The 22517-nt window shown below is 41.7% G+C and overlaps 1 protein-coding gene, 1 long non-coding RNA gene and 2 other non-coding genes across 6 annotated transcripts; 1 reads left to right on the top strand and 3 right to left on the bottom strand.

Annotated features, from left to right (window-relative positions):
- The first annotated feature begins 8379 nt into the window (after window positions 1-8379).
- On the top strand, window positions 8380-21177 carry LOC105936021 (fas-binding factor 1 homolog). Of its 2 annotated transcripts, none has more exons than XM_036132177.1 (31): window positions 8380-8617; window positions 8721-8832; window positions 9042-9072; window positions 9772-9822; window positions 9927-9972; window positions 10059-10128; window positions 10209-10259; window positions 10351-10483; window positions 10606-10680; window positions 12227-12364; window positions 12451-12556; window positions 12768-12907; window positions 12994-13087; window positions 13910-14332; window positions 14420-14485; window positions 14574-14620; window positions 15479-15528; window positions 15602-15649; window positions 15724-15852; window positions 15946-16046; window positions 16131-16337; window positions 16438-16545; window positions 18027-18166; window positions 18277-18395; window positions 18805-18927; window positions 19027-19203; window positions 19289-19465; window positions 19540-19677; window positions 19773-19869; window positions 19959-20086; window positions 21055-21177. In XM_036132177.1, exons 2-31 carry the CDS (start codon window positions 8830-8832, stop codon window positions 21130-21132), a joined length of 3294 nt encoding a protein of 1097 aa, XP_035988070.1. In that variant the 5' UTR covers window positions 8380-8617; window positions 8721-8829; the 3' UTR covers window positions 21133-21177. The 2 variants fall into 2 exon arrangements, with proteins under 2 accessions (XP_035988070.1, XP_035988071.1); XM_036132178.1 differs by having other exon boundaries at window positions 8389-8447.
- A 64-nt stretch (window positions 21178-21241) lies between these two features.
- On the bottom strand, window positions 21242-22409 carry LOC105936022. 2 transcript variants are annotated; one of them, XR_004929571.1, is made up of 4 exons: window positions 22254-22409; window positions 21975-22041; window positions 21499-21795; window positions 21242-21318 (listed from the first exon to the last, which is right to left on the bottom strand). It is a non-coding gene; the product is annotated as an uncharacterized LOC105936022 (long non-coding RNA). The 2 variants fall into 2 exon arrangements; XR_004929570.1 differs by having other exon boundaries at window positions 21242-21795; window positions 22254-22399.
- LOC118560780 lies at window positions 21395-21466 on the bottom strand. The gene has a single exon (XR_004929575.1). It is a non-coding gene; the product is annotated as a small nucleolar RNA R38 (small nucleolar RNA).
- LOC118560781 lies at window positions 21637-21708 on the bottom strand. Its single transcript, XR_004929576.1, has one exon. It is a non-coding gene; the product is annotated as a small nucleolar RNA SNORD49 (small nucleolar RNA).
- Window positions 22410-22517: the final 108 nt, after the last annotated feature.

The raw sequence follows: 22517 nt of genomic DNA, 5'->3' as shown, positions 1-22517 counted from the left end.
TGAGTGAGATAGTTTTATACCCCTACGTGTGCTGTGACGTAGACATGTACCAAGTTGTACTCTTTTAACTAGTAGGAAAATTCAGCTGCAGTAGCCCCATTTCATCACATAGAGGTCATCACTAAGACGGTTTTAGGCCAAATATTGCTTAATTAATCAGGTTTACACAAGAATGTTGAGATTTTCATAGCGACAAAAAGATAATTTCCTCAAGTACCCATTGCACCCTGTAAAGTTAGAGTCAGAGATTTTTCTGTAATTGTCAGTAAGAAATGCCCAAGTCCCTTTTTGAATAACTGCCCATGCGAAACACCATCTATCCTGCTTTTCCACTCCTCAGGGCCCACATCTGATGAAAAATAAAAAAAATCACCCAAATACACTCTGGTTTAGCTTCTTTCTTCTGAGGCTTTCCTGTACTTTTCATAAACTTGTCAGACAGTTTGCTTCTTGCGACTCTCTGACATTTTTCAAAGTACATGGTGAGAGTAGCGGAGCTACAGTGAACAGCTAACACCGAAGCTAACTGGAAGCATAAACACTAGAAGTGTGCATGTGCAGCCAACAAGCGGAAACTAATGAGGAAGATGCAAGCACACTGGCATTATGTGAGCATGTCACAATGATTGGCATGTGGTACAACCAATAGATAAGGTGATACTCCTTGGGACTAAAGGGACAGAGGCGGGCGGAGGCAGGACCAATCCCCTGCCATTCGGTCTGAATGGCAGGGATTGGTCAGAGATTGTTCTGTTTTCCGAATATATAATGTAATGACTAATCCCAAAATGGAAGAACCATTTCACCCAATATTACAAAAAGTGTTTATGAACAGGATTACCAACTATAACCTTAAATCCATGTTAAAAAAAACTATTTGTTTAGAGTTAACTTTAAATGCTAATGTTCAATTTAAACTATTCACTGAAACATCATTAGATTGACTTTGTTCTCCAGCCCATCTTGACCTACTGCTACTATTCCACTACAATGTGCTTTCATCTGTAGTTTTTTTCTTTCTTATGTCCTGTTAATGTACTGTGCTTTGAATTAATTGTCTTGTCACTGAAATGTGCTATACAAATAAACTTGCCTTACCTTAAATCCTAATATATGCAGTTTATCTGCACAGAGGTCAGTTTACTTTTTGAATGGACTTTATCAGTAAAAAGTAAAAATAAATAGGGAAAATAAATAAATAAATAAGGCTTCTAAATATTCGCAAGAAATGTACTGAAATGTTGTGCCATTGACACCACTTGTACCTTTTCACACTCTGTCCCATTATAACCACAAACCTCAGTGTATTTTGGAGGGATTTTATATGATATAATAGCCTTCTGAATTCACTAGATCAGAGTTTTCCTGTGTATGTGCGATAACTTCACAGCTGTTCTGTGAAGTTGTCTGTGGTTTACAAGAGAACAAACAGCATTATGAAGACCAAGGACTGCAGCAGGCAGGTCAGAGATGAGGTTTTATTCAGGGTTATGTTTAATCTATCATCCAAATATGGGAAGAATATGGAAAACTGCTAACCTACCAAGACATGACCGTCACCTAAACTCACAGGATGGACAAGGAGAGCATTCATCAGAGAATCAGCAAAGAGGCCTAGGGTAACTCAGCTGAAGAGACCGACAACTATGCTGCCCTTTAACTCTGAATACAGGAAATAGTTGTGCTCTCCACAAGCCTGGTCTTTATGACACAAGTAGTCACAAGTAGAAAGCAATGGTTTAACGAAAGAAAACCATAACGATTCCTGATTGCAGTTTGTCACAAGCCATGTTGGGGTCACAACAAACTTGCTGAAAAGGTTACTTTGGTCAGATAAGACCAAACATTGACTTTTTGGTCAACTTGCAATTTGGCCTTTGTGTAGAGCAAAAACAAGCACTGCACATTGTCTTAGAACATCATCTCCACTGGGAAATGTGGTTGCAGCAACATCATGCTGTCGGGATACTTTACTTCAGGAAGGACAGGGAAGATGACCAAAGGTGATAGTTGACGAGTTGGTGGATGGACTAAATACAGGACAATCCTGGAAGAAAACCCGTTGGGAACCGGCAAAAGCTTTAAACTGGGGCAGAGGTTCTAGGTGCTGTAAAGGTCACCAGATGTGCAAAAAGAAATAGCTCAAAAGACTTCCAGCTGTAATTGAACTGAAGGATGGCTTTAAAAAGTATTGAGAGAGCTGAGATGAACTGTATTTGTAAGGGAAAAAAAAGGCATTGAAAAACATGAATAATTTTCCTCCAACCCAAAGCTCCTTCGGTTGGGCATCACATAAATGTCCAATAAAATAGTAGTTATGATGTGACACAATGTGCACTTCATATATCAACAGGGGGTCCTCTTTGATATTTGAGCAATAACTGTTTTTGTGTTCTTTACTGCATATTTGCATGATGCCATGTGTGTCCATTCACAGGCAGAATAAGGACGTTGATAAGGAAATGCCATACATAAAGAGCAACGGAACAGCGGAAACCCCGGAATGACGACCACTCTGGGTAAGAACACCACAACAAATCGAAGCAGTTCAACAGCAACATTTTTAGCTGAACGCTAAGAAGCAATTGTCTGGAGCCTTTTGGCCTTGATGATGTTGCTCATGGTTACGCTTTCTGGAAAACAAACTTCCCTGACCAAACCTCTGGGGGGGTAGTTATCTGGTTATTAGTACAATCGACAAATCAAAGACGTGTCGGACAAACGAACTGATTTGAAGAAAATCCCCAAATATAATGCATCCAAGGGATACAAGATATAAACTAAGATTGTCTGAGGAGTGCAAAAGTGGAGCAGTGGAGTATGTCGCAGAGGCATAGATGCATAAAAAAAGCCTAGAAGCCTGCCCCACATTTGGCTTTTAAGTTCGTCAAATGCTAAATGATTTAGAGGTCGAACAACAATCCGTCATCTCTTTGCAGGTTGATTATAAATGCATTACCTCACTGCTACCACACTAGTTTTAAGCACAGGGGTATAGCATATCTAATCTTAAGCATTAACCAACAAATAGCTGTAAAACAAATAAAATACATCACTGAAATGACCTCTGATGTGATACATTTTTCTCTTTTATTGACATTTAGGTGTTTTGCTGGGGTCGTGGTGATTCATTGTTTCTGAATGATTATTTTTCAGGCGTCCCTTAGCGACTCAGAGCAGTGCTTTCTGCTTTAAAACTCGAATTTCAACTTTTAAATCACGTTAATCCTACAGAATAACATAAGAGAGTGAGGAACCTGGTGGTATTTAAACCGATAAAAGACTAGGAAGGGAAGAACATTAATAAAGCATAAAAATGTCAGCACTTTCCTTCAAACCTCCGTTGTCATTTGGAAGGGGAAAAAGAGTTGCAACGCTGGAACTTCACCAGATTTCATTGCACTTTTCAAATCAATTATTATCTCTGAATGTGTGAAATATTCTCGGCACTCTTTTCATGCATATTTCATCCTGACTGAAATGGGAGACGGGCTCCCAGACGGCACTCCCAACAGAGAGTTATGAAAAATTCAAACTTGTTGTTTAACCTGTCGAGATAGCTGCGGAGTTATTGAGTTTTGCCATGACAGAGGAGGAAAACATTCCCTCCTGAGAAGATCTCGCTGAGCTGGCAGGAAACTAAATATTCCTGCATTCGTAACATTCCGGGGAAAATGTTTAGGACAGAGTGGTGCTGAATTATGTGTTTGTAAGATGACAAGATGTGAAGCATTCCAAGCGGCATACATGTTTTTGAAAGGCGCTGCAAAGTCAACAAAATGAACTGTTTATCTTTTTTCTTTTTCCCCTTCCACAGGATGTTCCTAATGGAGTCCAGACTTGTTTCTGTCGCTGCTACACGGGATACTTGACGAAATCCTTTTAATGTGCTCTCCGGTTGGTATCATCCTCATCGGTCTGCTCTCCACAGCTGAAGACGGTCACTAGAAGATAACATAAAGCAATGGGGCCTCCACAAACAGAGAGGGGGATGTTGGGATACGGCCTCGCCCTGGATGTCCAGCTGAGGTTTTCATCCTGAGAACAATGAGGAAGTGGAGACTGTGTCAGCATAAGGTTCAAATTACACCGGGAGAGGGGCACCTGAGAAATGGTGAATTTGAGCCAGGAGAAATTATTTATGACCTTTAGGCTTTTTGCTTTGTTTTGTTTTGTTTGATTAACCGGGCTATAATTCCTGATTTGTGCATAGAGAAGGTCTAAAATTACAAAGTGCCCTTTAAAGACAGTTATTCTCTCCAATTGAAGGCACTAGTTTAGGCTTTTCTTCTGTCAGTAAACACCCTTTCCTCCTGTTTTACTGGGAGGTTTGGACTCTGCACAGTATGACTCGGACTCAAATCCCCATATTAATGATTTTAAACTTGATGTAATCTAATCACAAAAGTCTTGGGACAGGAATCGGACTACACGTGACTGGTGCCACTTCTGAGCCTTTTGACTTGTTATGTTTAATGTTTGTCCCTTATACGTTTTTTTCTTTCAGTCAACCAACATTAACTTTACTACTACTATTAACTCTACAGTTTTTAATTCCTTTACACCACCTACCCAGAATATCTAGATTTCACACAACAGCCAGTGAAGTTGCAGACAAGAAGCATGAAGAAACGTAACGATGTTGATGATCGCGATTTAAAGATAAATAAATCCAAATTCAGAATTTGACTTGCAGATATGAGGGGTGGGGGAGATGTACAAGCGACTGTACACAAATGTCAAACTACAGACAGGAGGCAACAACGCCTCACTTCCTGATTCTAAATTCAGACCACCTTGTTATTAATTTCTAGGTGTTAGCGTTATGGCTAATTCATTTCTCTTTGCTTGCTAGTTAAGTATATGGAGGCAGCAAAGAAGTTTTCCAGAGCTGACCACAAGTGTTGCATTTTCTTGTTCTTGAAAAACACAAAACAAATTCCAGAAGCTTTAAGGTGTCACTTCAAAGTGACACCTTTCCTTGTCTTCTGACTGCAAACCTTAAAATCATTTAAATTTTGTTTAACTTGTTAAAATGTAAGCAAATAGAAACTTTAACTATGAAATGTTTCTATGCTAGTTTCTTTCCAGATCATTTTCTGCAATCTATTAATGCTGACATCCCCTAGAACAACTAATTTGTTAACTCACAGATAAATAAAGCCGTCACATGTTCTTGTGTTCCTATATAAACTCCAGTTGAAACCAGAGACTTTTTCTTATTTCAGGTCAGTTAAGATTATCATAATTGATTATTTCTAGATACCAGAGTGATAGGATTTTTCCCTATAACTTAGGTCAGACCTTTTGGCCATCCAGCCACAAGCTTGTCACCGGCCACACACCTTTACAGTTCTGCATACAAATTTTCTGTGGGATTGGGGCACAATAAGAAAACATATTTTTTCTTATTATTCCAATTATTCTGGCTTTGGCTTGTAGAAATAATTCTAGTAATTATAACTGACCTGAAGCAGGAAAGGTTTAGTTTCATTTAATGTCAAACAGAAAGAAAAATATGGTATGTGTTTGTTATATGGTAAATATAATACCTTGGTTTTAAGTGTGAGTATTCTAGAAAGTTTTCTAGACTTTCTACTTAAAAAGGCGGGAAACTTCAAAATTTTTATGCTATCATCCACATTAACATTTATTGTGAATGCAAAAGTATACTTAGATTTTCTATTTTATTATTTATTTTTTTACAATTCTGAAGCCCAGTTCCACTTTCTCCTTATTCCACCAAAGAGATAAACCTGCTATTAATTATTTATTTGGTAAAATTAGTTGTTTCAGACTCAAAATTGGAAGGACTTAAGAATTTAATGGGGACTTCAGTGAGGTGTGAGAGTTACTTGAGACTTAAAAGATAAATTGGCCCCACCTCTGTATGAATTGCTTTTGGTTACAAATACATCTTTGACCTGCACTGCACTTAAAGGGAAGGTCAGGGTTGTGTTCCGAAAGATCAGAAGGGATTGTAGATAGCAAATAACTGCAAATAAGAGAGATTAAAAAAATTACAATACTTGTGGCATCCTGTAACTGACTGCCGACCTGTCTGGGTTGTATCACGCCTCTCGCCTAATGATTGCTGGAGATAGACACCCGCTCCCCTGCAACCCTGCATGGATAAGCAGGTATAGATGGATAGATGGATACTCGCTGCATTTAAGTAATCTAGGGCTAATAAACACATCTTCATCTCCGCAGATCATCACGCATCCCATGCAGGAATGTGTCAAATCTGAGTTTTTTTTAGATCAATTTAATAAAACATAAATTTTTTTAGTCACTATATGGATATCCTTATATTTTCTATTTAGAACGACTAGAGCTACCGTTAGAGATGATCCCTATTAACAGAGTGTTTTGGACAGAAGGTGCCTAGACCTCTTGCTGCAAGGTGACAAAATATTTAGATAGTTAAATAACTATCTAAACCTGTTTCCCACCTCCCCCCCCCCAAAAAAAAACAAACAAGAAAAATACTGTAAATACAGATAAATTGAGTGAATGTGCCTCAACCACCACAGTAATTGCTTTAATAATGACTTTTTTTGACAAATGAAATGTTTCAATATATGAGAGATGGCTAAGGGAAAACAGCACGTATTCTAGTAGATCTTAACTTTCCTGGTTTGAAATGGCTGATATTATGCACCTTGCTGAATCTGGCATGTAAAATCATCCTGTGGACCTTAGAGGTTTATGCTGTTGTCCCACTGTATGCCGCGTGATTAAATAAAGCAGTGGAATGCCTCTGTGTGGTGCTGCATGTCCTGCTGAACCTCAGTGAAGCACAGGCCTCGTGCACTGAGCCAGACTCTGCTGTCATCTTTTAAAGAGGTCATGATGAATACTCCTCTGGTCTTTTTTGAAGGTCTTTCCAAGTTTTTCTTGGACGCTGGATGAAGCAATAAAAGTCCAAAGGACATATTCAGAGAGTCTGAAATAATCATCAAGACCACTGGCGAGCACAAACAGAAACTTGAATAAATAAAAGAAAACTGAATATAATGGGGAATGTAACAATTTCATAAGCAAATTAAAATCGTCAAAGCTTGGAGAACATCAACCAAACGGTGGCTGGTAAATTTCTTTTGAAATCTGGCTGCAAAACCAAATTCTGTCTGAAATGAGTGATGTAAAATAAAAAAAACTTTAAATATAACTAGATCATGTCAGCTAGGTTTAGATGTTTTACACCATCTTAACTACTGCAAACCATTAAATCGCTGCACTGACAACTGTAACTTAATTATTATCATAATAATTTAAAAAAATGCAGGGACAGCATCATTGTGTGGGAAGCCTTTTCTTCAGCAGAGACAGAGGAGCTGACAAAAGTTGATGGAAGATGGAGGGAGCTAAATACAGAGAAATCCTGGAAGGACACCTGTTAGAGGATTCAAAATAATGGAAAATGGCACTGATACTCGCCATTTGTCAGGACAAGGACGCGATAAATAAAAAACGAACAGTTTGGGTCACTGGTGCAACTTTTTTCAAAAGTGGATCAATTAAAAAAACTGAATCAAATTAATACCTTTCATAGCTACGAGGCTGATGAGGGATTTTTGCCTTTTGATTCAGGTTTGTTGGAGAGGGGATGCATCTAAAAGTTGCAGGATAGCAGCCTCTGAGGGACTGAAGCCTATCATATTCATTACGTTAGAATGGTCCAATCAAAGCTCAGGCCTAAATCTAACTGAGAATCTGTGGCAAGACTCGAGCAATGATGTTCACAGATGCTCTACATCTAATCTGACTGACTCTGAGTTGGACTTGCAACTGTAATCACAGTGAAATATGTTCCTAAAAAGCATTACCTTACCTACTTTGCGTTGGTCTCTCTTGCAAAGCCCAATAAATCAGTGGTTGTAACATGACAACTAAAACAATAAAAATTCTGATATGTGTACTTTAGCAAGATACTGTGTTAGTCAGATGGTTTTATGATGAAAAAAAATAACTGTATACGAAAAATGAATAAGGAGAATCAGATGTATTTGATTTATTTTGTATTTTATCTCTGTCTCAATAGACAGACAGATAATTAGGCCTACTGACAGTGACTTAATGAAACAGTGAGCCTTGACCTCACTGAATCAAATACAGTTTAGTTTAGAGGATACATTTATCCTCTCCAATGGTTCTGACGTTACACATTTTTTAACTTTTGATGCCATCTAGAGGTGAATCTGTCTCGTCCCACTCACCAAAGCTGTGTTTTTTTTATTTTTCTTTTGCAAAACACATCAACGGATATGCATAAGAAATTATTATTTTTGTACACATTCCAATTTAAATGTAGGCCTACTGTAAATTCAAAGTATTACCCTAAGTTTCCAAATAAAACTACTCTACCCACAATGCAGCTGGAACAGTAAACAGGAAGCTCATGCTTTAACCGGCGTTGCAGTCTGTATGAAAGCTATTCAGTTGTAAGGAATAAAACCTTGATACCTATTGTTTTGTACTTCTTATTGTTTATCTATGCATGTTGCTGGTCGTAATGTTTGTGCTTGATTAGATAAATCGGGCCGCGGAGCTAACGCGCAAAATTTCTATTGCGGTATTAATGTTACCGTCGGGTTGGCTGACCTAAGAACTGGTAAACATTAAACGCTAAAGACAGCTTTCTGCATGGAAAAGCATTTCTCTTTGTTAAAATGAAACTCCCTGTCTATCGCTTTTTTTCCTGGCTAACATAAAAGAAAACGCTGCTCAGAGTAACGGAGCCGTTACCCATGGAGACGGGAGACGCCTAAACAGATTTAGCTAGCTTTAGCCTGTTAGCTTCCTGCAAATCTTTCCGCTGCCAAGATGGTGAGTTGACCTTGTTCTCCTTTGTTACCGTTTTATATATATATATATATATATATATATATATATATATATATATATATATATATATATATATATATATATATGAAGTGTCTTGTTTCCATTGTTGTGGAAATAAATAAATGATTAACATGCATCTTAGTGCAAAAAAATTATATATCAAGGTATTTTCTTTGGTATTTATTCTGCAGCCTACAAAGCCGACAGGTAACGCCTCCCAAGGTAAGTTCAAGTTGATTGATGCATGCACACACACACGCACACACACACACATATATATATATATATATATATATATATATATATATATATATATATATATATATATATATATATATATATACATAGATATAGATAGATAGATAGATAGATAGATATAGTTATGTGTGTCTCCATTTTTTTTACAGAGCACATCAGTAGTAAGCAGTCCTACATTAATTGAAGCATTTGAAAGGAGTCCTTGATGCATCACTTATTGCCTCTAACAAATCTTAAATGTAGCTTTAAATGTAACTCCAGTACTTTTGAAGATTGTGAGTTAGCATATTAGGTTGATCAGAGTGTATAAGAACATATCATTATTGATCTGTGACTTCCTGTTTTCCTGCCTTTATGATTAAAATGCACTGCAATTTATTTCTTTATATTTTTTCCACTTTTTTTTTTTGTCTTTTATCCTGTGGTATTTCATATATCAAGTCTTTAGTTGTGGCTAGAGGAGAATCTCCTTATTAGGCATCACTCAGCTAGACCTGCAAGTCTATGTTGTGCTCAGATGAAGCTTTTTGCCTGTGTCTTTAGATAATTGTGTAACAGTGATACGCTTGCAGCCCATCTTTATCTGGGTATCGATAAATGTTTGGGGTGCTGCTGCACAGTCGATACCGGGCTAAGTGTAGATTTGCTCTGGTTCTCTTGCAGGCCTGTTTGGAGATGATGATGACATACTTGACAGCTTATTTGACAATATAAGTAAGTTTCCTGTTATTGACATCGATCATATTATTGCCCGTGAAAAATTACCGACCAGTGCTGAAGTGTGCCGTGACCATTTATTTGATCAAATCACCCATCAGAACAACCGGTGCGATCAAAAGGGGCTCGAGCCGGACGGCTAAACGCGTAAGCTTATGGAATCCAAGAACCGCATGCTTAGCTGTAATGAATGAATACTCCTCCTAATGGGTTTCCTTTTGTTGCTTTCTCAGCTCATCTCCCACTAGCAACATGTTCAGCAGACTGGCAGAGGAAGTTAGGAGGGACGAATTGGACTTGGAGGTAAAAGCGAAAAGACGCAAAACAGAGGATCAGTTTTTCCTCTGCCTGTACGTGATAAATAATTGTCGCCTTTGCTCAAGGCCTCCGACGTCTCCGAGGCTGATCCCAGTGACGTGCTGAAGAACTTGAAGGTAGGTTCGAATGCAAAGAGAACGAGCAAAGACTAAATTTACCCCTCTGGTACTGTCTGTACCCTGTGTTAAGTTTACCCTCCTTTCTCAGGGCTTGGATGATATGGAGGCCGACCTGTTCCCATCAAAGAAAAAGCTCCCCGTGCAAACAAAGGCAGTCGCTAACGAAGAGCCAATCAAAGACTCTGCCGCGTTAGAAAGTAATGCAGAACTCAAGGGAGCAGGTAATTCAAAGCAGCGTGCATTGTTCATTGTGGCAAGGGGAACAATGTTCCCCTTGCCACCAGCTTTAAAGGCAGTCAAAGAAATCAAGGAAGGGTCTTGTCTTCCTTTTTTTTCCTTTCAGGTGAGGCCACAGGAGGAGGTACGAAGCCAAACACTGCCCCTTCATCCTCGGCACGTGACTACAATGACTTCTTTGGTGAGCGAGCATCAGGTTTCAGGTTAAGATCAAGCGTTATACAACTTAGGCGTAGTTGACTGTCGGCTTTGCTTTGCTCTGCTTGTCTCACATCATTGCATATGATCAGAAATGGATGAGACGCTAAACGTCAGATCAGACATCAGATATGAAACGTTCAGTTGCCTTACAAAAGTATTTATATGCCTTGGAGCTTTTCAGAGTTTGTCAGATTTCAGCCATTCATTGCAATGTATTTTGTTGGGATTTTGTTTGTTTTTTTACGATGGACCGACGCAAAGTTGTTCGTAACTGAATCATGAAAGGAAAATGTTGATGGCTTTCTTTGAACAGTAACTTATGTATTAGCTAGTTTATCACAAAGGCCAGATTCGTGGAGGACACAACTAATAGCTGTCTTGTTAAGAGACTCTTCCACCTGAGTGGTGGTTCTGTGCAGCTCCTCCACAGTTATTCTAGGCTTTTAGGCTACTTCTCAAATTAAAGCTTGCTACATTCTCCATATTATTGTTCAACCACCCGAGTTGAACAATAATTATATATATATATATATATATATATATATATATATATATATATATATATATATATATATATATAACTTTATTAAATAAAGGTGATATGACATTACAATGTTTCAATATACATTACATGATATATACATTACTATGATTACAGCATTTGTCTCTGGCTGCCGTTCTGGATTTTATGTGGTTTTATGTGTTTTTAAACAAGTATTTCTAAAATGTTATATTGGAGGAGTTTTATAAACACAGTAAAATAATTGTCATAAGTTTGTACAGGCATCTTTTGTGGGCGTTCTTTGCAGTCTTCCTGACGATTTTATTTTGTTTTGTATCGACATCGTGATTATATCGTATGGACCGTAATTAAGAAATATATTGTGATATAAGTTTTGGCCTTATCGTCCAGCCCTACCCCAACGTTGTTCTCTGCAGGAGCGAGAGAAATTGTCTCGGTCTGGACGGGGTTAGATTGGATTCATGATTTTTGTAAAAAAAAAAAAAAAAAAAATTGTCAACCTAAAGTAACTCCACTTAATGTTGCAAGGTGGATACATTCAGATACCGTGATAAAAAACACAGGGAATCCTTCAGCTTGTGCCTTTTTAAGGCCTTTTAAGGCAGTGTGAATGCTGTGGTGTGTTCAGGGGTATTTGTAAAGATAACAGATTTGATGTGTATTTCCATAATTTTCTACTTTTCTTTGTTAGATCCATTTTAGGCAGTAAAAGTGGTATTAATTCGAAACCTTTACTTCTAGTGAGTTACAAGATTCAATGTTCCAAAAAAAAACAAAAAAGAAATGTTTGTGCAACCTCAGCAGAAGTTACCAACGATCTCTGTATGGAAGCTTCGCGCTATTCCAGTTTTTTTTTTTGGTCTACATACAAACATACGCAGCTTCCTTAATTTGTGAAAAACAAAGAAGGAGAGGGTTGTAGAACTCTGCATCTCATTCACCGCTTTCCACTTTGATGTGCACAAGCACCGTTTATTATTAAAGACTCTTCCTACGTGTGCAGATCCAGACGACCCCCTGGCTGATTCGCTCGACGACCTGCTTCCGGATGAAACCAGGCCTGAACCCCAACCCCGACAGAGCAAGCCTGACAAATCCGTGCCGCCCGCATCGCCGTCACCCCTCCTCAGGAGCCAAGCAAGTGAGCCGCACACTTGTCAGGGATTTGGTTGCTCAAGTATGTAGCAAAGACTGAGTGACGACGGAATGTGTCTGTCTCCTCCTCAGCTAAGACATCTAAAAACGATGACAAGGACGACCTGCTTGACGCGCTGGAGAGACGTAAAAACGATGGCAACAGAAAAGAGACTCCACTTTGGTCTTCCAAGGAGAAGTAACGGCTCAGTTTTTTCACTTTGTCTTTCTCACTCTTTTTGTTCTCCTTATTTATAGCGCTCACATGATAAATAATTACTGGGAGCCTTGGGCTTTGGTGTGCTGCTCAGATCTAAGACGATTGTTTTCCCATCCCATATACAGTGTTTACTCGGCTGACTGTTCGACTCCTGACATTATTAGTTAGCTCTGTTTCTTCCTGTTCCCAGGAGTGATGCCCCTCAGAGACCTCGTACCAGAATCCAGGATATTCTGGAGGCCTCCACCTCGGCCCGGCCCACGGAGCGACCTCCCACGGGCGAGAAGAGGGGCGAAAAGCCACCACAGGAGAACAACTCTAGTTTGAAAGGTGGGGAAACATTGCAGATTTGAGAATATCGGTAAGCGGTTGCTGTTCTGAAACGTTGAGGTTATGACCGTGTCTCTGTTCATCAGATCCATTTGTGGAAGACGACCTCACATTTGGGTTCTATCAGCCCACGATGGTGTCCACGCCCGAGGGGCGCCAGTCCCGCAGACAGTCTGTCAGGTGTGTCCTGCATTCCTGATTTATTTCAGTCAGAATTTCATAAAGAGGCGCCTAGGGAGGGCCTAGGGGCAGCAACGCTCACCCCCATAAAGGTGCTGCCCCCTCAAGGCCAGACTGTCTGTAAACATAATCTTTTTTTTTTTTCTTTCTTTTTTTTACCATAACCATCTAAAAGAGGACACAGTTTAATGAAACATTCATTTATTTATGCATATGGAGATTTTTTTTGTCCTTCAAATCATGGCGAATATTAATGTCTGACACTGATTCCCAAAATACTTTAAGTTCTGTCAGTAACTTTTCTCTTAGCAGATTTAACAACCAAGATAAAATTACTATGAAGCGTACATTTTTACGCTGTCTTTGGCAACGTTTATTATCCATTTGTAAAATTAGCACAGTTAGCACCATGTGTGTGTGTGTGTGTGTGTGTGTGTGTGTGTGTGTGTGTGTTCCCAACACACTGCTGCCAGCGTCTCCAAATCCAGCATCTTCCATAACCCCTCACTGATACTGAAAATGGCTAACTCTGAGTCTTCCCTTCACAATAAAAGCTTCCACAAACCTAGAATTTTGATTAAAGAATTCTCTATGTCTGGATAAGTATGAAAAAAGTGAAATAGAGAACTGAAAAACATTTGTCCATTTATCAATTCCATCCATCCAGTAAATATAACATCCATAATTTGAAGATGATCTTTTGTACTTAAATTTAAAAGATGAGTCAAATTCTTAAAATGTTTCCATCTAGCTAGCCCTTTGGAAATCGTTACAGATTCCATATTGAACAAAAAAATTATTTTTCGTCTTTTGTCTGGTTAGATTTTCTACAGAGGATGTCAGACTCTCCACCCCCGAGAAGAAAGCGCCAGCCAGCACCCCGACAAGCAGCCGCCACCGAGGCTCGGCAGAATGGCTCGGCCTCACGGTGAACGACGAGCTCGACCGCTTAGAAGAAGGTCCCAAAGCGCTGAAAGGTTTAGCTGCGTCTCCAAAAGCTCCCTCCTCTCCTGTATTGGAGAGAAAGTCTTCGTTGACTGGGAGTCAAGCCACAGCTGTTGCCAAAATGACGGGAGACGCTCCGAGCTGGAAGCAGAGCAGATCTGAGGAGTCTAAAGCCAAGAGGAAGGAGGAGGAGGAGGAGGAGCAGGACTGGTTGGATGGGGCGCTGAGCAGGAAGAAGGCTCTGTCGGAGGCAAAAACATCCAAGCAGGAGGACTCTCTACAAAGTGAATCTGTAGTCAGGTATCGTACTCAGCTCCGTGAACAACACTGGCTGGCATTAAAGATTTAGTTTCTTGGTATTGAACATTCCAACAATCCTATTTTCAGTAACAGAGACAAGACACAAACGTTCAGAGACCGAGAGGAGACGTTCGCATCTATCAGAGACACTAGGTAAGATCTCTTTCTTTTTTCTTTTGTAACAACATCAAATCAAATCTTTCCACACTTTATCAGCAATGAAGACTTTTCCCCGTTGCAGCCCTGCGGCTCATTCCACCCCCATCAGAGAGGAGAAGCCCAACAAAGGTACGCACCTCCTCCGCCCCTCATCCACCCGTTTAAATAAAACGAAAGAAGTGCTACCCATCATACCAAATCAGGCTCGTCTCGCTTCCTCCTAGCGCCTTCCTTCCATCTAGATAACGTTCATACTTTTAACACGAAAGCATCCGCTGCCCAGAATCACTTTCTCATTTTTATTATTGTTATTATTTTCTTAGAAATAAAAAAGCCAAACAGTGTGGCATGCAGTTTTCTTCAGCTCCCTTTACTCTGCCGCTCCTAAATGAAATCTGGGGCAACCCTTGACCAATTCAGTCTGAATAAAAAGTTCAGCTTTTCTGTCAAGATTAGTGAACCAACAGCCCCTTTAGGACCAATTAACAAAGCATGGTTTGAAGTTGTGTAGAAGCTTAAACCCGGGTTAAGTTATAGAACAACATTTGAAACTCTGAACGTCTCACAGAGGCGTTCAACCCCACCAGTGCGAAACGAACTCAAACCTTCCAAAACACGCGGACCCCGCAGCCCCAGCAGGCCGAGCAGGGAGAAGGTCAATCAGACAAGCAACCAATAGGATCATGGTGACTCTGGATGAGCCGCAGAGATACACCGCTCAGGTAGGCGAATCTGGTGGCAGGACAAATATCCATGCACGGCAGAAATCTGATCCTTATGCAAGAGCGAGAAGACGAAAGTTGCTCTATCACATAAAATCCCAATAAATACATCAAAACGAGTAGCTGTAATGTGACAAAATTAATTTTTTCTTTACAGGGAATGAATACTTTTCTAAGGCGTTGCTTTTTCTTTGACACCTTTTTTTTTAATATTCATGGTTAAGGCGTCTGAGTGATTATTTCTCGTTTGTATTCTATCTTGCAGGTCCTCAGCAAAACCAAATGAAGACTACATCAGCCACCGCCCAACAGCAGGTATTACTACAATTTTCATATAAAATGCTCATGGTTGCAAATCAGATCATGAAATTGTCCTCCTGTTGAACAGGTTTCCTATACAGCAGACAATCTGCAGCATTTGCTACTACAACAGCAGGTGAGAACACGTTTACTTCTCTCCGTTAAAAAGAGTTTTACATCGGCTCATCCCCCCCAATGTCCTCCTTAAAGATGATGCAGACTCAGTTGCTGGGTCTGGGGAGTGCTGTTGACGCCGGAGCCCTGCGGAGACCTAAAGAGGAGCAGCAGCATGGAGAATATCAGGCTTTCCAAGCCCGCATCGTCCAGTTGGAGGGAGAGGTACCCACCAAACAAGCTTCCCCTTTTTTTTTTTTTTTTTTTGCCGTTGGTTGCGTTCATCGCCTGCCCTAAACACAAGCGATGCCGTCCCAGGTGAAAATGCTTCAGCTGGAGCGGGACCAAAGCCGGAAGATGTTAGAGGAGATCCAGAAGAGGCACAACCAGGACATGCTGCTTCTGGAGAACACACACAAGTAACGCACCGCTCTCCGCATTTAAAGGAACATCTGCGTGTGCAGGCTTTGCAAGTCTCGGATGTCGTTTATTGGTGTCTTAAGGACTCGTGTGAAGCTGCTGGAGGAGTCAGCAGCCCAAAGGGAGACCCGAGCTCGACTGGAGAGCGAGGAACTAATGGAACGCCTGGCCGCGTTGACGAGATCCGCCGAGCAGGAGCGCTCAGAGCTGCAGGCTCAGTACCATCGAAAGCTGGCCCAGGCTCAGCAGGACAGAGACCGTGAGGTGGAGAGGCTCCGAGACCTCCAGAGGTAAGCTGGGAGGATTTCTTTGAATGAATAACAGAAGGTGCTTCCATATTCTTTCCAAAGGTAAAATTGTAGTTTACATCTAAATCACCGTGCGTTCTAGAAAATCCATCATGGAGATGAAGAAAGACCACGAGGATCAGCTTCAGAGGCTGAAGAGATTAAAGGATGAAGAGATTGATGCGGTCACCAGTGCAACATCTCAAACCAGGTGAGACCCGGTAACGTATCACCATCCATTTTCCATTATGCATTTTCTTCTTATCCTGGATGCAGAACTTGATGATTTCGGCTCCACATTCTATTCTAACGGTGAGCGTGGACACAGCAATGTCAACACAGCGTGTGCCGCCCTGATCCACGCTGCTTTGTTCTATCGTGAGCTAAATGGCAACATTTCTAATCCTTTTTACATGAGGCAGCAGCTTTCTGCAGACTAAGAACTGCTAATTTTCCAACTGAAGACGCTGGCCTCTGTTTTCCAGCTGTTCATACTTCTGGCAGCTCCGCAAACTACTCCACTGCCCTCTGGTGGTATCCATCAAGCAATTTGCACCTCATCTCGCAAAAATCAATCAAGCAATTTTAAGCTGATCAGACTTCAAACTTTCTGCCCCCCCAATGACCCTTTAACCCTGTGCATGATACTGAAGGCACACGTAGGAAATAGGGGTCTTGGAAGACTGCTACACTCACCTCAAATGAATGTGATGAAGAGCTGCCGTTGACTACATACTTTCAGGTTCAGGGACCAAATCACCTGTAGCAAGGTGCCAACTCTCCCGCACTCCCAAAGCTCCTCCGTCAGTACGTTTTTAGGATGCGACGTTGTCTCTAAGTTCCCACAACTCTTCAAGACTGCTCTGTGCCAACTCCGTGCCACCCTTAAGCGTTTCGACCGAGGGTACAGGACCGGTCGATCATTTATTTGTTTTACCTTAATGGAGCTTCTCATGAAGACTGAGAAGTGTGAGGACTTGTTCTAAAAATGAACAACAGTAGATAAGTAAAAAAATAAGATTTGTTCAAAGAGGTAACGGGCCCAGAAAGGCCGGTCCTCTCCAGCTCACTCTGGGGGATCCTAAGGCGTTCAAGGCCAGAAGGGATTACAGGGATTTCTGGGTTTGAATCAGGTTCTCCTTTGTGTGCGACGCGCCTAGAAAATATTCAGATGAAGGTATGGTAGAACGCCCCAAACCCCCTCACCAGACCCTTCTTGACCCGGAGGAGTAGCGGCTCTACTCTAAGCTCGTCCTCGAGAGCTTCTTATCCCATTTCAAAGGCTGAGTCCAGCCTTCCTACTAAGGAAGCTCAATATAACCGCTGGTATCCGCCTGTATCTGGAATCACGTTCTTTCAGTCCTGTAGGGGCCGCTAGATGGAAAGGTAAAACGGATAGCTTCACTTTTTCACTCTTTCTTCACTATGGCAGACCAGGTTAGGGCCCTCATTGCTGCTGATGAGACTCCAGTCCATCTCTCTCCGTCCTACCATCGCTCATGAAACAAAACACGGAGATACCTGCTTCAGGCAGACGCTGGCCACCCAACATGGCCCGGGAACAAAAGCATTTCTATCCCGAACAGAAACAACAACAAAAAAAGCTGTGTTTATTTTTTAACGTCCCTGGTGTATATTGTTTTCTAACAACTTCCAGGCTAATCCAGGTCTACTTTCCACTTGTGACTCCAGATCTCTCTCAGGGGTGATTGAGCAGATGGAGCAGTTCTCCTCCCGGCTCGGAGAGCTCTCCTCTCGAGTGGAGAGCACACACGAGCACACCGCCCACGGCTTGGAGCAAGGGGCGCGGCACCGGGACGAGCAGCTCCGAAGTACGCACTCGTACGCCCGCGCCGAGTCGAGAAAAGACTCAAGATTCGAGAGTGAGAGCGCAACCACGCGGCCTCGCTGTCGCTTAATGCCTTTCTCCAAATCTCCCCAGTAATGCAGGACCGTCTGGCCCAGCAACAGAAAGCCATGGCAGAGGAAAGGGCTTACCTCAAGGAAATCATCTCCAGGATGGACACTCAGATCAGCGAGCAGCAGAGGCAGCTGGAGAAGGTGAGCGGTACTAATAAGCCCGGATCAGGGAGCCATCGCTGGTTTCAAGTTTGTGGTCTTAACTTGACAAAATGCGTCCGATTAGACTTAGACAAACTTTATTGTCATTTTGTAAGTACAGAGTGCATAAAAAACGAAATTTCGTTGCATACAGCTTACGACAATGTAATAAGATTGCAATTGAAATAAGATAACGTTACAATATAAAGTGCAGCAGTGATAAGAATGTAACAATGCAGAAGAATGTTCAACAATGATTGTAGTGCAAAATAATAATGATGCAAAAATGCAGTAAACGTTCAGTTGTGCGCTTTTAAATTTAAATGGGTTATAAAAGTTCAGCAATGTTGGCAGTGCAAATTAGTGATACGAAATGGCCATAAAGTTCAGTTCAGTTTCTGTGCTTCAGGAACGCTGGAAGGTGACGGCGGAGCAGGCCAAGGCCGAGTCCACCCAGAGAGGCCTGGAGGAAGAGCGCCGCGTCTTCACCCTGCAGATCAGCATGGAGAGGGAGGAGCTGGAGCGGGCTAAGGTGAGACCGGCGAACGTCTGGGTTTTTAACTGAAGCAGCAGCAGCAGCGACGCCCTGGATCTCCACCCGGCCTCCCACGTGTCTTCCTGCCCCCTTCAGACCTTGCTGCTGGAGGAGCAGAAGTCTGTGATGCAGCACTGTGCAGAGGAGAGGAGGAAGCTGGCAGCGGAGTGGGCTCACTTCCACACGCAGGAGAAGCAGAGGCACGACAGAGCCGAACGGGAGGTCAACAGCCTCTTAGAGAGGAGAGAAGGATCCATCATCGGTCTGGCACAGGTAAGTCCCACAGTCCTTCCTTTTGTTTGGCTTTATTTGACTGCTGTAGATCTTGTGGAAGGAAATCCAGGTTTTGGTTTTGCAGGAACAGGCTGACCTGAAGCTTCGAACGGCTGATCTAAAACAGAAGGAGCTGGCTGTGACCCAAGAGAAAGAGACTCTGGCTAGACTAAGGGAAGAGCTGGACAGAGAGAAGGAGACAACGAATAGTATAGCCCTGAGACTCAAAACACGCGCCCAGGAGGTCGAGGCCTTCAGCAAGGTGAGTTGCCTCCACGTTTGACCGCCGCCGGCTGCAACGGCCGCACTTTTGGCTAAAACCGTTGTTCTCCGCAGCTTGCAGCAGAGAAGTACGAGGAGGGCGACAGAGCGCTGCAGGAGGCCAAGCGCGTGGAGTCGGAGCACCAGGCTCGACTTAGAAACATTCAGTCTCAGACGGAGAACCTGAGGCAGATGGAGCAGCGGATCCTAAAGGTGTGCGTCACGGTAGACAGGGCAGCAACCCCTCAAGCCTTTTTTCTTTGAAGCGCTTCTATTGTTGGATATTAAATACAAATCCGATGTCACAGGAGCGCATGCGAGTAAATCACCTGCAGGATGCGGAAAGGCTTGGAGAACGTTCCGCCACCTCGCCTATACCTCAAATTATTCCACCGGTTCTACCAGGTTTGGCTGAATATTTATGGTTCAGAAAAATACTGATTGGTTCATTGGCAAAAAAAAAAGTTAATTTTCACGATTTGTTTCATCTGTAGACTCAGTTTCGGCGTTGCCTTTCCCCGGGCTGACATCTTTCAGGAATAATCCTCCAAATTCTCCTGCAAACTATCAGTCCATGACGCTTGAGGCCAGTCTGGCTCTGTGGAAGTACACAGCGGAAAAGGTAACCGGTCAGAGCATTTATTGGGGAATGCCACAAACCATAGCAGCAGCCCCCCCTGAGGTCCACAGAGATCCTTTACATTTTTGTAGTCAGAATGTCCCGAGTTCAGACCTTTTTTAGCCAATTTTCAAAATAAGAACACAAATCTCCAATTCATGGCAGCCATATCTAGTGTTCCAGCTGAGTGCAGAAACTGCAAATCTAAAACATGGATGATTGATTGCAGATGGCTGGAACCATTAGATAACTGGATAGGGAGCAAAGAATGGCAATACCTTTCCCAGACAGGAACCTTTGTCCTGAGTAAAGTGCACTTTATGGTGTAAAAGGTCATTCACAATTAAAGTGTGGATATAAACTTAAATGAACATGAAGGCCAGTTTGTTACGAGCCAACATGCAGGTCTGAAGAGGGGCAAACTAGTTTTTTGCAGGGAAATGAGTATCCTAAAACAATATATTTATGGTAAATTGCAGATTTCCCTCTTCAGATCCTAAAAATGCTTTAAGCCTTTACAAATTCTTAAGCAAAATCCATTATTGTCTCAAATTTGTACAGTGCCTTTACAAGACCAGTTTATACACAAACGTGACCCAGATTTAGTCCTATATGCACACGGAGCATCAAACCTTGCAACAGTTTTGGCTTCAAAGATTTATGTTGGGTCGGAGCTTGTTGACCACATCTTTTAACTTTCAGTGGTGATTTTGTGCTCTTTAGTTAAGCTATTCAATTATAGTTTGACTAAAAAGACAATTGCAATTACATTAGATTCCTTGGTTGGAGTTATATTTAAATGACTAGAAACAAAGAAAAACAGAAACCAGAGATTTATCCCATTTCATAATTTTATTTTCACAAAAACAGTTTAAAGAAATTCCTGTAAAATTCCATTTCTTCCGATACACTTAGCCTTCCTTATTACTTCATAAACTAGATACACATCTCTCTCTCTCCCCCCAACACAGGACCGTGAATTCCTCCTCGAGGAGCAGATCTTTCTTGAAAATCTGAAGAAGAAATCCTACAGGTTTGACGCACACTGACTAAAACCTGTTGGACAGTCAGCATCTCTGTATTATATTTATACATGTGAAATAATAATAAAAAAAAAAAAAACTTTATTAAACATGGTTTCATTTATTCCAACATTCTGCTCCTGATCCGGTTCAGCACTGCGCCTCCCGACTCATCCAAACTGGCTATGTGGCGACTCGTTTTACCAGCTCCATCTGTAAAGTGACAGAAGAAAAGAAAAACCATCTGAACAACATCAGTCGGTAGAAATCTGCTGCACGGCACTACGAGCCTAGCCTCAGGTTACCGTAACTCCACAGGGGATTTTTCAGACAGGGATAACTTGTATCATCACTGGCTTGATTGCAAATACAGGCAAATTTTAATGCACTTACCAATTTCTGTCACCAGGAACGACGACTCATTTCAGCTCAAGATCACCTCTCAGGACTGACAGCCTGCACCTAGGAAAGATAGACCATATTATTACCCTCAGGTTGTACATCATAAAGCCTTAAATGTTTTAACTCATTTCTCAGAAACGCTTAAAATCGTCAGTTGTCGCATCAGACGGCACTTCCTATGCAGCAGCTTTCATCAGTGAAAAGGTGGCAGAAAAGATCAGAAACTGTGCAGAACAGACCTTTAATCGCTTTGCCTCCTCCTCCTCTTAAGGATTCATCTCCACAGCCCTGCAACAAGATACGATTTTATTGATCTTCCGTCGAGATAAAACGCGTCTTTACTCATCACCCTGCAGTAGATCAGGTTGTTTTGACTTCCACACTATTGTTTCAGACAGGGATAACAAACTCATCACATGAACCGTAGAAGAAGAAGAAGGAAAATCTTCCGTTCCCTAAAGACTTACCTTCCCAAACTTCATTCTTCAGCGCCGAGATTAACATCATCGCCCCGATCGTCTACGGGTAGAATCCCTGTCGGAAATAAACAAAAATGTTAACAGATCGTTTCGGTTGGGTGACAAACACGAAGCTACATTCACACGATCACAGATTAACAGCGCCGGGTGGAACACGTGTTCGCCCGGGCTAAAGGCTAGCTAACCGCTAGCATCGACACGTGCTTCGTCTACAAGCAGGATTTCGCATAAAGGATCCCGGTTGGTTTGGTTTCAGGAAAAAAGTACCTCATCAAGGCGGATCATCTGCGGAAGACATCGCACAATCAAGCAAGTTAAGCTGGACGACTGAATTCATCGCTGCAAGATCGCTCACGTTCACTGATAACTTGTCCTTCCACGAGAGAGAGAGAGCCGAAGTGGCTGAGGTCTCGCGGTGCTGAGAGATTTATACGTCGGAAACGTCACGAACCACGTGGTTTGTTGCGTTTCTTTTAGAAAAGCTGTTCAATGTTGTTTCCTGTTCAAAGTTGCTTTTTTTGTTTTGTTTGT

Source organism: Fundulus heteroclitus, unplaced genomic scaffold, assembly GCF_011125445.2.
Source record: "Fundulus heteroclitus isolate FHET01 unplaced genomic scaffold, MU-UCD_Fhet_4.1 scaffold_48, whole genome shotgun sequence".
In the NCBI taxonomy this organism is placed as follows: domain Eukaryota; kingdom Metazoa; phylum Chordata; class Actinopteri; order Cyprinodontiformes; family Fundulidae; genus Fundulus; species Fundulus heteroclitus.
The sequence above is the reverse complement of the archived record's forward strand: the minus strand, read 5'-3'. Positions and strand labels throughout refer to the sequence as shown.

Bases quoted from the DNA above. Each gene is read 5' to 3' on its own strand.
- LOC105936021 (XM_036132177.1), top strand. The intron at 18,396-18,804 runs GTGAGCGGTACT...TCTGTGCTTCAG, and splicing joins AGCAGAGGCAGCTGGAGAAG to GAACGCTGGAAGGTGACGGC. The intron at 19,204-19,288 runs GTAAGTCCCACA...TTGGTTTTGCAG, and splicing joins CCATCATCGGTCTGGCACAG to GAACAGGCTGACCTGAAGCT.